The 15,122-nt window shown below is 36.4% G+C and overlaps 1 protein-coding gene across 1 annotated transcript in view; it reads left to right on the top strand.

Moving 5' to 3' along the window:
* CWF19L2 (CWF19 like cell cycle control factor 2) overlaps positions 1 to 15,122 on the top strand; it is a 65,218-nt gene that overhangs the window by 11,038 nt on the left and 39,058 nt on the right. The window contains exons 2-9 of the mRNA XM_033052912.1: positions 1,429 to 1,539; positions 2,236 to 2,355; positions 3,761 to 3,868; positions 5,275 to 5,394; positions 6,493 to 6,586; positions 7,780 to 7,895; positions 8,185 to 8,903; positions 14,544 to 14,637. Of these exons, the coding sequence (XP_032908803.1) occupies positions 1,429 to 1,539; positions 2,236 to 2,355; positions 3,761 to 3,868; positions 5,275 to 5,394; positions 6,493 to 6,586; positions 7,780 to 7,895; positions 8,185 to 8,903; positions 14,544 to 14,637 (1,482 nt within the window). The remainder of the gene's footprint in view (positions 1 to 1,428; positions 1,540 to 2,235; positions 2,356 to 3,760; positions 3,869 to 5,274; positions 5,395 to 6,492; positions 6,587 to 7,779; positions 7,896 to 8,184; positions 8,904 to 14,543; positions 14,638 to 15,122) is intronic.

Here is a 15,122-nt window from a genome sequence, read left to right as displayed (position 1 = left end):
AGGTTACCTCTCTGTATCCTGGAGAAGTTTCAGGAAACACACCTACATTTTTTGGAGTCCTTGGGTGGTTTTAGTGATGCTATGTTATACTTAACAACTATTTCACTCTCACTGAATTATAGTCCTGCTCATTCTTTTGTTACTGTGTTCACTTAAAAACTAGAAAACATTTTGATGTTGGAATAGATGTCTGAATGTGTTCTTAACTCATTTTTCTTTATGCCTGCTTTTTGAATTTGAAGAGGTAGCATTCACCTTTGTAGACTGTCAGCTTCATTCGAGAGATGGAAGTCTCAGTCTTGACCTCTTTATTCAACTGATTTATCCTACTTTTTGTTTGTTTTACAATATTCCTTTGTTTAAAATCAAGAAGTCTGGGTAGCTGCCTTGCTTTGCTTGCATTTATGTCCATTAGAAAGTTTATCACATGGAGCTGCTAAGAAAGTAGACACTGAAGGCTTAAACGGGCATTTTTTTTTAATTCATTGTGTTGTGCCATTTTCAATATGGTAATGCCAATGTTCAAAACCTCAGTAGCAGTCCTATCTTGTGAGTTAGCACCTCTTAAAAAAATTCTTTTAATCTTATTTTTTAGCATGTATTTCTGTTCTTTGTGGTCTTACAGTTTATTCGTCATCTTCCTGAAAGCATTGTTTTCTGTCAAGACAAAAGCTGCAGATTTCCTTCTTGGCTATATTAAAAAAAATAGAAGCTGCCATGTGGTAGGGAGGTTGCTGTCTTGTGCAGTGCACAGATTTGGATCTGGAGAGCTATTAGCTGACCAGGAGGAAAGACCTCAACTGTTGTCCAGTCTCCTGAGACTTTTATTTGTTTGTTTTAAATATTGGTCTCTCTTAAATTTGCATGTATTCTCTTGGCTTATGTTTGACAACACTTTCTGGTAAAAGCTGGTGTTTAAGGATAAGAATTCCAAACTCTACCTTTAGTTTTTGTTTTGATTTTAGTTTTTTTTAAATAAACCCCTCAAATAAATAAAAACCCAAAAGCACATTAGAATTTGCAAGACTTATCTAACACAAAATTAGGGTTGTAATAATATAAAATAGCTTTTTTCCTGTTTGATCGGGGTATGGTGATATATGGCATATAATATATGGGATAACATCACGTTTATGCTGAACCTAACAGAGTGAACTTCAAAGGCTGAAAAAATAATTATTTTATTGATATGGCTTATAAAAATCCTTTTTAGGAATTGAAAACTGTTTGCAATGATGGTTATTTTTTCAGAAGAGGTAGTAAAAGTATTTCTAGTTTTATCTCTGTAACCAGAAAGGGAGGAACATTCTGAAGCCTGAAATGCAGTTCTCAGCATTGTGTGTGGTTGTGTCAGTGTGGCTTGCAGAGGTGTGTCTGTAAGGAATTGCTACTGAGCTCCTGGTTATTTTTCTTCTCTGTTCATCTTAGGCCAAAATTAGTTCTGAAAAGAAGGAGAGTTGCAAGCTGCTAAAGGATCTGTGTGGTAAAGATACACGGATGCCTGGTGATTTGAATGAACGTGTGGAACCACTGGAAAAGGTGATGAAATTGTGAATAATTGAATTGGATTGTTACCTTTACAGAATGTTTGTATGAGTAGAAGACTTTGAGGACATTAAGATGATTTTTAAATGCATCCCAATTTCTGATTTCTTAATGCTTTGATATTAGCTTTCTTTTATTTGTCAAGAGGAAAAACTGTCATTCAATTCCAACTTTAATTTCTACCAAATGCAGAAAAGCAAGTGCTATCAGACAATGATAGTGCCATGGGAAGAGATCTGTAGGATTCAAGGCTTCATAGCAGTCTCATTTGTGGTCATTCACAGGAGAAGCCCTAATGGAGCCTGTGAATATCACATCATTTTAATGTGCAGATATTTCAACAATGGAAAGATGTGCATAGATAATGTAGTAATCCCTGAAGAAATAGGTTTGACCAAAATAAATGCAGTGCAGTAGATATTATCTGTTCAGATGTAGTGCCTTAGTTCCAGTGAAAATGATACTGAAAGGGGGAAGAAAAATTGTTCATGGATGTGAGGTATGCCCTCCCTGCCCCTACCTCTTCAGCCCAATCCTCCCCCATAGAAGAGAGAAAGGGTAGTAAAACTAAAATGTATTTATGTGTGTTTTACTTTCTGCAGTGCACTTTGGTGCATAGGTGTTTTTTTTTTTTTTTGGTATATGGGTGATTTGGTTTACTGGATCTCATTTACAAACATTTACTTGTAGGAATATTCTGTGCAGAAAAAAAAGAAAAAGGATAAACATTCCAAAAAGGCTAAGAAAGAAAAGAAGAAAAGTAAGAAACATAAATCTGAAAAGAAGGATGACTTATCTGATAGTTCTTCGGTAAGTAAGAAATTTAAAAATAATTGAAATTACAGTCTTAAAACTTGAACCATTTTAGTCCCTGTGGGTATGCATGGTTAGTAAAATTAAGGCTCATTCTTACAATTTTCTGTTGGGAAAAATTGCAGCAAAAATTGTCAGTTTTAATGTACTGGGTATTTAGTCAGTTTAAAATAGGCTGTTATATGAGTGCTTGTGAATTTTATAATAATAAATTCACTCATTAGGAACTAAGGGATTTATAGTTTTTCATCAGAGAGAAAACGAAAAGCAAAATCCTCATTTTGATATAGACAGGAAAATTTCATAGATACTCTAGTAGTGTAGTCTGGTATATGATAAAAATTGTGTCTAAAATAGCAAATACTTGACTTTGATCTTAAGCATGAATTACCTCTGCCTTTTTCCACAGATGTTCAACCATGGACACTCCCAACAACATGGGAGTTGTGCGTGGGTCTGAAGGACTTTTGGTTCTGTAAGGGCATGCTTTCACATGGAAGGGCACTCTAGCAAAACAATGTGGAGACTACATTTGGAATCTGGGTGCTGCCTTTTGGCCACATTGTGGAAAACATCTTCCCACCATTTTTGTGCAAGTCAGGTGGCACTGTTAGTTTTAATTTTCAGAGTCACTTTTACGGAGTGAAGGAGCATCCATTATAATGAGACTTATTTTTCAGGGGTTAATACCAGAGATAAATTGGTATTATCAGTGTGGGAAGTAACCAAAGGCACAAATGTCCCACATTCTCCATGAGAATCACCAAAACTCTTCAGATCACAGGGCTCCTAGGATGCAACAGAGTCCTGGCTGTAACTTGCATTCGAAGTCTTTTAGTCCTAAGACAGGTTCGTGTGAATAGCAGAGAAACTCTGTTCAATGCAGTCCTATTGGGTTCAAGTCAAAAATCTCGGTGTACTGATTACAAGTGCAAGTGTAGGAAACTGGATACAAAAATAGCAGGCAATAGCATTTATAAATATAAAGCACAATGCTTTATATTGTGCTGTGTAACTGATCTAACTTTTAAAGTGTGAAACATACTTAGTAATGCATTTAGATTTTTTGAAGTTTTGTTTTTGTTATGTCATAAACCCAGTTGGATTTGGTTTTGTTTTTATCCTATGTTAATTTTAGCAGTTTTGCAAATAAACTGCCAGTATGAGCTAGGGTTGCATGTGATGTGCTCATGAAGTGAAATGTTTTGATTATGATGGAACAATTTATGGGAATATCAATATTCTGGTTTTATTATCAGTATTTTAAGATATTAAACAGTATTATATTAGTAATGCTAATCAGCATTAATTTTGATTATTAATGTAATTGCTAAGTATTGCATGTTATCAAGTAGCATTTTAAGGTATTGCTTTCATTCCTTATATTAAACTCTCTTTTTAGGATTCTTCAGTTGAATGGGTTGAGTCAAATGTATCACAGTCAGATGACACAGGAGAGGCTTGGAAAGTCAACAAGGAAGCAGATGCTGCAGAAGAACCTTCCCTGCAGGTGGGCAGCCTCCCAGAGATAAATGCAGCTCGTGATACGTGCTAAGGTTTCTTGAGAGCTCTTTTGCAGCGTGTTGAGCAAAACGTATTTTATAGACAAATGTCTTTGTTTAGCTGTGTAAATGCTACTTTCCATTGATTGGAAGGCTTCTCTACCTAATAGTTCTTAGTGTTTAACAAGGCACTACTCTTAATGTTGTCCAGCACCAATTCCTTCTATCAGGTTTTGGGGCTCTTACAAGTTAGTTTGGTTTTCTTGAAGACATCATCTTAAAGGTCTTGACTATATATGTTACTTTTTTCTTCATAATTTTGGTGGCTGTTCTACAATTGAGTGAATTGGCAACTGGCCCTAGGTGACCCTGCTCGAGTGGGGGTTTGGACTAGATGACTGCCAGAGGTCCTGCACATGTCCACATTTGTTGATGCACATTGCTTACTGATGTGGACATAAATATTATTGAATCACTTAAAGATAGATAATTTTTCAGTTCCTCCTCTTTCTTGAAGGAGATCTGAGAAATGGAATGTTGTGTTTCACCTCTGAAATTCTCTGGCATGTTGCCTAACATAATTTTTAAGTAACAGAGACTAAGTGACATAGGGCATCTGTTCAGATTGACAACTCAGACTTGAACTCTGTTGGAGATAGGAAGATTCTTCTGCAAGGACATGTTTCAAAATAAATGTAATCTGGTCATTTTGGTTGCTGTACTAGAATTATAGAATTGCTCTAAATACTTGCCTTTGTAGAGTAATTGCTTACAATGTGTATGTCACTGCTTGCTTTTGAGGCTTCGGGATTTACCTGTATAAAGGTAGTAGATATGTCTAGGCTTTTAACATGATTATTTCCTTTAGTCTAGTCCTCTAGATTTTTAAAATCTCTCTGGTCTGGCTTAGGTTTTGTAAATGCAGTTTTCTAGCTGTTATTGTGGGAACAGTTCACAGAATTTAGATGTATAACTGTTAAATTTGAGGGTGCAGTTAGTGCCTGGATATCTGAGGTATGAACTGTGCTCAGATACCGATTGCAGGTTTTGTATACACTGAAAGACATGTAAGAGATAATGAGATGAGAATTAGCTAAATGAGATGTACAGTATTTGTTTATGCTAATAGTTAGCAGTCTGTACAATCTGTGTGTTTACTAATGTCTTAAATACCATTGTAAATATGTATTTCATATTAGAGGGAGACATGAAATTTGTTTAAGTATTAAAAATTTGGAAGATTAGGGTTCTTAAAACCATATTTGCTTTTTATTGAAGTATTTCATACGTGTTTGTAGAACCTATACTGTTTATTGTCAGCAACATTTGTCAGTAGTTGCACTGGTTTGGTTTGGCACATAAGCCATGTTTTTGTTGGAATTATGAGTACTGATTCTTTGTGTTTATTTTAAAGAGAGAAGAATGGATGAATTTAAACTTCATGTCATTGAAAACAACGTCAGTAGCAGCTGTCAAAGGTGAAAGACACAAAGAAAAAGTGTTGGAACGACAGAAAGCTCAAGAACTTGAGCAGGTAGGAGGAATTAATATCTTAATTTTTTTCTGCCTTTTACTAAATTTTGTATGATGAATAAAGTAATAAATTGGTTCAAATATCTACATCTTTATTGTTATTAAAACTGATGCCTGATGTGATAATGATTTTAATTAAATTGGTCTGTTTGGATGGAAGGCTTCATACATCAGGCTTGTGAAGAAAAACCTGTTAACTTCCAGGTAAGGAAAAAACTACATTTGTTAGTACTATGTTCTGTTAGTAACAATGACAGACTGTTGGCCCGGCCTTCTCCATGGTGTGTGAAAAGAGCACCACTGTTTCGTGTGGTAAACGCGTACTTAAGTTGCTGTGCTAAAGTGTAGGGTACTGAAGCTTGTTTTTTCTGTAAGAAAGAACTCAGAGCAGTTGCTGTGCCTTTCATGTCTCAGTTGTTGGTGAGCACATGGGCTACTCAGGATCTGGCTGGAGAAAGGGTTGCTGTCACTGAATTGACTCTTTTTACATACAGTTGATGGCTCCTTCATTTGTTCATTTATCTTGTTAAATGCTATGTAGTGTGATCTAATGATGCATTCTCTTTGCCCTCACATCTCACAGCAGGCTCTTTCCTGCCATTAGGTTTGCTAGTTAGCTGTGTTGTGGTGGGAACCAGATTGACCCGCATCACTGTTCCTGTGTAGTATGCAGTGCCTTGGTTACTGTCTTTTGACAAGGGATTAATATTTTAAAATTTTTTTTTGCCACAATGTTTTTTCCTGAACTTTATTTCAGAGCTGTTGAAGGATCATTTAATGTGGACATCTTAAATCACCAGAATGTATTCTATGGTTAATGACAATTTATATGTATTCTTAATCTTAGAAAAGAATGATTTTTATAGACTCTCCCACCCAACTACATGCAGATTTATACTCCTGTGTTTTCTGCACCAGTGTCTGCTTTTTCTCTGGTACCCAAACCAATGTGAACAACAGATGCTTTGACCATGAAAGGGGTGGTGGTAGTGAATTGACAATATAACACAGACTTCACCCACAAGTTTCACAAAATTTATCAGGTATTCTATAAGACACTAACCATATGCTGTGCACAAATTAATAATTTCTGTTTTAGGCCGTACTGTCTGAGAGAGAACTTAATCCCTATTGGAAAGATGGTGGTACAGGTTTGCCACCAGAGAAGGATGAAGAAGCTTCAGTTAAGAAAGGTAAAGGGCAACTTTTAGTAATAATCTTAAATTTCTGTCTCCAATTTCTGGACTCTCTGTTGCTAACAAATTACTCCTAATGTTGTTGTAATAGGATTATGAATAATATATATTATTAATAATATATGTAATAAAGTAAAATTTGGATGAAAATTCCATAGTGAATATTGGATTACTATCATAGTATGTTGTTTTGCAGAATTTTTCTTCACTGGGTTTTAATCTTGAGTGGTTTGACCTTCAATATCCTTACAGAAATTCTCCATTTTGAACTAATTAAGGAAAAGCATGATTTAACCAAGACAAGATAAATTGTTGTCAACTCATTTGGTTCCTTTCATTCCATTGCACAAATTACAGTTTTAAAGTATTCACCCACAGAAGTCTGAGTCACATCAAAATGAAGTACATTACAGATGCAGTTTGTGAAAAATAGTATTTCTGTAGCCTTTTCACTTTTTTTCTTACTCTGGGGTTATCCTGCACATTTCCAGCAAACACAGTAATAAAAACCTTTTTCATAATGTCTTGAAACATTTGTTATGTAGTTTCTGTCAACAGAGAAGAGTGGGATCTGTGCTTTTTGAGAGCTTCTCCCTGTGGATAGTCTGTCCCAGAAGCCATTAGCCTCATGCCCACTTTTAGGAGTCACAGAGATCAGAAATTTGTAAGAGCTGACAATTATCAGTGTGTGTTCAGAATGTTAAGACCACTGCTGTTTTCTCACATGGGAAGCAGTGGGTTACTCATTCAATTGCTGAGAAAGGGAAATCCCTTGTTTGTGTGTAAGGGGTATGCCCAAGAATGGACGCAGAACGTGGGAAGGACAGGAAGATTCTTTAATGTCATAAAGAAGGTCCACTTTTCATATGCCACTTCTGTCTTGGAATTGCTTGTGATAAACTAGAGAAGTTTAAATTAAATGAGTGGTATTGCTGAGGTATAATCAGCATTAACTTATATTGTACAGTATAATATAACTTATATATAATAAATATTAATATAATAAAATATATAATACATATTATATAAATACGTAATTGTATTTGTATATTAATTCTGTTTTTATTTTGCACTCCTTCAATTTTTACAATAAGCTTAGGTGAAGCTTTAATGTCACATACAGAATAAGGTTAAATAGGAATAATTATTTGAAATGTAAAACTAAAACCTCTCATTGTTTTCTACTCTAGTTACAGTGGTAGAAGATGCTGGATTAAGTTGGCTGCGAAAATCATACCAAAGGATGAAGGAGCAAGCTGAGAGAGAGAAGCGAAATTTTGAGGAAATTGTAGCTGAGAGATATGGGGTAAGGATCTTCAGTTAAATTTTCTTCATACTAATAGATACTTGGAAAAGATTACTTTCATATAAAGGCACAAGTACTTAATGTGTAAAGTAAGACATGTGAAAAGAAGCAAGGAAAAAGCAGCCTCAGAAGCCTCTCTCAAGTGATGAAGGGTTTAAAGCTACCCAACCTTTAATATATTTTTCTTGTTAAATGTTTTTGATATATGACATCTTATAGAAAATTTAAAATACTTGCATAATACACCTTGGCCATAAAAGTGGTCTGACTTTTTTGTTTTTCATTTTAGTCAGTGGAGATATTTCAGTCACGATTAGAAGAAGCTGAAAAAGCTGCATCCAAAAAGGAAAATTATCATAGAAGTGGAAGATGGAAGAAGACTGACTATTCAGAAAGTGAAAAAGAGAAGAAAGACATGAAAGAACAACATATTGAAAAGGTGACACGAGATGAAGATGGTAGAAGCAGACACACATTTGGGGGCTATTCCAGAGAAAAGTATGGCAAGGGGTGGGCGCAGGAAGACAAGGGCTGCAAGAGAGATGTGTCAAGAGCAGACCAGGAATGTGCACGCGGTAGCATGGACTCAGTATTAAGGGGCTACAGCTCCAACACAGAAAAATACTCCAGTGAAAAACGAATTCAGGAGAAGAGTTCATCTCTAAGCAACTTGAAACACAAATTTTTGAAACCCTCTGAAGATGATTTACCGTCTTACAGTGCACCTAGAGACTCCAAGTTAAAGCAGTCCTCTTCCAAGGAGGACTCAGCTCACAGCTCTTTGAGCAGCCGTTTCCAGAAACCCAGTGAGGATACTGCACTGTGGACCAAAACACACAATGAGAAATTAAAATCTGATCAAAAATCATCAGGTACTAGGGAACAAATTGATGGCAAAAGTTGGAAAAGAACTCCAAGTGATGAAAATGAGAAGTCGCGACAGGAACACACAAGTGATACCCCTGAGAAGAAACAGATTTTATCTGACAGTAAAGCATCATTTTCTAGGTATGTTATGAACATCTTGGTTTTTATTTGCTGTATTTTTCAAGGCAAAATATGATAAAAGCTCTGCCTCCTTTTTGACAGTACAAACACTGATTGTATCAGATCTCTTTAGTTTTGAGGAGTCTTAGCCTTCAGCTAAGGGCATCTAGAAGAATAAGTTAAGAAGTAGTGAACACGCACTACCTGATCTGTCTCCTCAGCACACTGGAGAATTGGTAATGTTATTTTCTGCTTCTTTCTAATATTAGTTCACACTGCAGTAAAATTGGCCTCTTAGGCAAAAAAACCTGCAAAATATCTTAACAGTCATTGAATTTATAAAATATGATCTTGAAACATTAGAAAATGCTGACTAAAAACAGAAATAATTAATACATCAGGGATAGGTTTGCCACTTGTGAGATGAGCTCATATGCTAAAGCAGTAGCATATGAAAAATAGTAGAAGGTATTTAATAGAAAGTGCATTTTCTGTGGTGGAGAGGAAGCATTAATTGGAGTGGGAAAGGAAACACAAACTTAATAGGCAGCAGGATTTTAATTTTCCATGACTTGTTTTGTGAGAGACAACAGAGAGTAGTAAAGAGAGGTGGTCAGACAAGTAAGTTGTAGAGAACTGACCTGTTGCTCTGCTCAAGGCCTCCTGTTCTCCAATATTAGCAGCTTGCTGGTTCATCCAGTGATTTGACTAGTGTAGTTGTTACTATGAATCTTTTCTTTTAGATCTTTCCAATATTTTGTAGGCATGTGCAAAAGTATTTTCGAGTCAGCGTGATTTTATTTAATTGCTTGGGAAAACTGAATTAGTAAATATTCACGGTTGGAGTATATAAGAAGAATGATATAATTTGGTTGAAAAAAGCATTTAATAAAATATGATCAAATGGAATTCTTTCTTTCTTATATGTTTATGTCAGTTATTTGCAGAAAAACTTCTTATAGCAGGGTTATGAAATACTTATTTTATTTATAATTATTCCTACATGTAGTATTTTTATACCTCTTATGTAGTGTGTTTCCAAAGAAAAAATGTACATTAATGAGTACTGCATGACTAACCAGAAACAGGCATCTTAGTCTACACAGTTCTTTTTATTTTGTATGTTGGCTATTTTTTCCAGATTTTGCTTGCTATACTTTGATAAAAGCCAATGAAATTTGAATTTTAATTGATAGCAAAACCATAAATTATTTGCATGATGTTCATTTAATCTGTTTTTTTTTTAATAGCATGAGCTTGAGTACAAGTCATGGCAGGAGCACAGTAATTTCAGGATATAAGCCGCACCATTTTGACTAAAATTTTGGTCCGAACCTGGAAGTGCGGCTTATAATCAAGTGCGGCATATATATGGACAAAGAATGAAAAGTTGCTGTTTTAGTTTGGAGGACAGGTGTCTGCTAAGAAAGGCAGGAGCTTCTCTTTGAAATGGAGAATGTAAATCCCCTCCCCCCAAATTATTATAATTTTGAAATCAAGGGGCTTTCAGGCAAAAATATGGGAATTAGGAATAACAGTTCTTTTTCTAGGGAAATTAAAATAGAAATACAGTACTACAAAGAAACAAACCCCAAGCCCTGACAAAGTCAGAGTACAACCTGACACCCTGTCAGGCAGGGTGTTGGTAGCAGTCCCATTAAATGGTGGCTGCATCCTCCTGCAGTGACAGATGTGATTCAGTTGAAGCAGTGCTCCTGTACAAGGTGCAGTTTCCCTCCGGAGGTCCAGTGGTGATGTGGAGAAATCCAGTTTTCCTTTGGAGTCCAGTGGAGAAAGGGGCTCCCTTAGTGTCCCAAAAGCTCTGTTTTTATCTTGGTAAGAAATGTTGGGCTCTTCCCCCTGTCTGGAGCAACTTCCAATGGGATGCAGTAATTTTATCAGTCCCACAGTGGGACTCAATGGGCCATTAGCAGGAAATGACTCGCTGGAGGAAGGATGGGTTGTGAAAAGATAAAGAACAATGCCCTGCCTGGTTTCAATGGATGACCCATTAGCAGAATATCTGCCATTGAGATAAGGATCACTGTCCCCACCCTCAACAGATGGTGATGGAATAGATACCTTTTATCACACCCTGTATTATAATGTGCGGCTTATAATCAGGTGCAGCTTGTAATCGTGAAATTCGTGTAGTTCCACATTCTGGCACGACTAGTTTGTACACTCTATGTCCCATTCATAGGTGTTTGTCATGTCTTGTATTATTGTTTATGTTATTGTTTCCTAGGTGCTATTTTGCTGGAAAATGAGAAGTATATTTTTATAGTTGTTTTAGCTAGTCTGAAAAAATGATCTGGTAGCATTAAACCTGTGATGTATGAGACATTAGACATTCAAATTTAATGATCCTTTTTCTTCTCCTACATATTGCCCTAATAGTTATTGAACTGAAGTGCCTGGTGTTTACCAGTTAGATGCACTTTGTAAATTTCTGGTTAGAATAATCCATCAATCCATGGTATGTCTGAAGTGAAGCCTATGAGACTTGCTCACCTATTGAGTCCTGTCTTGTTCATGACTTTGGGTACAAGGTCTGCACAATGCACAGCTGCTTTCTGCCTGCCTTTGTGGGATGGGGATGGTGATGGGACAGAAAGTGTAGAGCTGGTTGTTGCTTTGTGTGTGAGGTGTGTTTACCCCAGCAGGCAGCTGCTTGCTCATTCTCACTCCTGCAGAGGGAAACTAGATGAGCAAAAGGGAGAAAAACTCATCATTGGATAAAGGCAATTTAATGAGTGAAGGAAAGGGACAGCAACGTAATGCAAAGGCAGTCAGTCCCTCACCACCTCCTATGAGCAGACTCCCAACCAGTTTTTGAGCAGCAGCTACTTTGGAAAGATTGTTCTCTCCAGGCTTTTTTTGTTGGACATGACATTATGTAGCATGGAACAGCCTTTTGGCCAGTTTGGCTGTCCTGGCTGTGACCCCTCCCAAAGCCTCTGCTCACTCCTGCCTGCTTGCTGGGGGTGCACAGTGAAGAGCAGAGGAAGCCTTGAGGCTGTGTAAGCGCTGTTCAGCAACAGCCAGAACACTGCTGTGTGTACCAGTACTGTCTCCAGAGAAATCCAAAGCACAGCACCAGAGGGGCTGCTGGTCACTAACTAATGAGTGATTTAGGGTTGCTCAGGGAAGAACCATATAAGGTATTAACAAAAATGATATAATTTTAATATAAATCTGTAAAAGTCATAAAAATGAGACTTAACTAAGTTTGGTGGTAGGTTTCACTCTATTATTTACTACATGAATGAAACATATAAAGGAAAACTGAGTTAAAATTGATTTAGAATGTTTTACACGGAGTCTAAAGACAGAAAAGGATTAAGGGGACCTTCCACTGAATCACAAGGTTCTGAGTAGACCCTTGCTTTCTGAACTCCTGATGGAGCTTAAGTGTGGCTGGGTCCAATCTTTGTCTCAGGCTTGATCAACAGTTTACATGTCAAGGATTACTCTTTTCAGTCCCTTTTTTTTTTTTTTTTTGGTGAAATTATGGTGATTCACTTTTTTGAGTTGCAGGTACAAAAACAGCAGTAACTTTTTTTTTTAACTGCCTCATTTACTAAGTGCAATGGTAATTGTAACTGGACAAAGCTGCAAATTTTGGGAAATGAGATTGTGTGCGGAAGTGGTTTACTTGCTCAACTTCAAAGAATTCAATTATTACGATAGAAAAGATAATTCTTTTCCTCACAGAAGAGAACTAGATGTAGAAACTGTTCAGCTGCTATTTTCTTTTGCATGTGTTTTCTGTTCTGGTGCTGTTAAACCCAATTGCGCATCTTCTTTGATATTTTAATCATATTTCTTAGGCAATGCAATTACTAAGCTGACTCATTAGTAAAGTGAGGATTACTTAGGCCTGCAGAACCATATAGCCTCTGCTTTTTGACATAACTTATTTCCAAGTTCTTCTAAGATGACTTCTTAACTCCTGAGATTCTGGTGTGCTTTGAGATAGTGAATGACATGTCTTCCTGTTTTCTTCAGTCAGAAGTATTTTTTTTTCTTTTGTATTGTGTTGTGTAGAAAATTCTGGCTTTTGGAACATTGCAGGTTTGGATATGTGCAGTAGATACCTGTTGAGAGTAATTTATAAGCTGCTGCTTTCTTTTTCTTCCTAAAGTTTCAAGACCTGTAATACATGTACTCTTTTGGTAGTGTTGTCAGTCACCAAAGTAAATCTTTGAGGTGAAGGCTTGAATTAATAGGTGTTGCTGGTTCAGTTCCTCATCTCATGCTGAAAGCATGGCTTTTAAACTTTATCTTTTCTAAAGCACAGAGAAAGTTTCTTCAGCCTATAAATCAAAGTGTTTTGGACAGTTATGACACAGGTTAATTAAAAGTGCTGATTGGATGTCCAAGGGATCTCCCCAGAGGAAAAAGTCCATCAGCTAGTGTTTGCTGGAAGTCACACTTAATAATGTGACTGCTTCAGAGTTTAATTTGAGACAAGATAAAAAGCAAATCAAAACAATGTCTCAAGTCTCAGAAAGTTCAGACAATTATTCGAACACTAACACCACTTTAAAAAAGCATATATGAATTAATAAACACCTTTCCTTTTCTGAAGTAGTCTGCCTTGCTTTGAATGATACAGCTTAAGGAAAAGTGGGAACTTAATCTTTGAATGTTTTGTTTCTGATGAAATTAAAGTAAGTTCTGCTGAGTTTTGGGAGTTTGGATTGGGCATCTTGAAAATGGAGAAAAGCAACTTTGGTAATTCTCTCAGGACTGGCGAGATATGGTGCTTAAAGAAGACACCATTTTCGAAGATTTCCTGTTCTTCAAATCCTACAGGATTTAACCATATCAATTAATGAGTGAATTCTCTCTCTAACAGCAGGAACCAATATCATAATTGTACTCTTATGTATCTTTTGTGTTAGATATTTTGCTTTTAGAGTTAATTGGTTTTCGTCTTTCCTAGGTTCAGAGAACAAGAGCCAGACTTACTTGGTGCATCTTTACAGTATTTCTTGGAATCCTTATTTAATAAATATCATAAAAAATCTTTTTAATATTGACATTAAGGCACAATACTCTATTACCAGCTATGGCTTCTCTAGGGGGACTTCATATTTTTAAAATGGTACCAGTTAATCTTCCCTGGAAACTCTACTGTATCAACCATAACATACTCAGATGCAAAGATTGTACTGTGAGCAGATAAGTATGGGAAAAGAAGTAATTTTCAAGAGTTAATTTTCAAGGGATTCGACAAATAGAATAACTCAGAAATGGGTGAATTTGCAGAAGCTGAGAAGTAAAATCAGAACGAAGAATTGGAGTGCATTAAAATAACTCTTTCTGTTTTTCTTTCCCATGTTTTTTTCCTGCTTAGACCTGCTACTGGTTCTTGACTGTTTTTTCATGCTGGGAAGATGTTAATATATAGAGTTTTCATTTGAGTTGATCTCAAAAGTAAAAGGAAACAAGCCTCATAAAATTTATATTCAAACTCTTTGGTTTCAGAGTCCTTGGCAACTTCTGTCTGCAAATACATTTTTATAATACGTCGTTTTCAATTATTTTGCTGATAGAGGCGTATGTGCAAGTATAGTAGGCTTATTATACTTAATTACACGGGTGAATACTGCACTGTTTTTCTGCGGCTTTAGTGCAGCTGGTGTTTTACAGATCATCAAAGGATGAGCCACCTCGGGTCCTTAGTGAAGAGGAGATGAACAGACTGGGAGCGAGGATTGTGAAAGCAGAACTCATGGGAGACACGGTAATGGCTGGGAAAAACTGTCATCATTTGCTGCAGTTTTTCTTCAAATCTCACAGTGATTTAATTGTTCAGGTTTTTGGGTTTTTCTTAAAGGGTATTGATTCACTTGTAAAATTTAGTAGGATTTGAGGATACTGCTTTTACAGTAGTAATTTCACGATTATAAGCTGCACCATTTTGACTAAAATTTTGGTCCGAACCTGGAAGTTGCTGTTTTAGTTTGGAGAACAGGTGTCTGCTGAGAAAGACAGGAAAATGGAGAATGTAAATCCCCTCCCTCCAAATTATTATAATTTTGAAATCAAGGGGCTTTCAGACAAAAATATGGGAATTAGGAATAACAGTTCTTTTCTAGGGAAATTAAAATAGAAATACAGTACTACAAAGAAACAAACTCCAAACCCTGACAAAGTCAGAGTACAATCTGACACCCTGTCAGGCAGGGTGTTGGTAGCAGTTCCATTAAATGGTGGCTGCATCCTCCT

The sequence above is a fragment of the Catharus ustulatus genome, chromosome 2, assembly GCF_009819885.2.
Source record: "Catharus ustulatus isolate bCatUst1 chromosome 2, bCatUst1.pri.v2, whole genome shotgun sequence".
In the NCBI taxonomy this organism is placed as follows: domain Eukaryota; kingdom Metazoa; phylum Chordata; class Aves; order Passeriformes; family Turdidae; genus Catharus; species Catharus ustulatus.
This window is presented reverse-complemented; position numbering and strand designations above follow the sequence as displayed.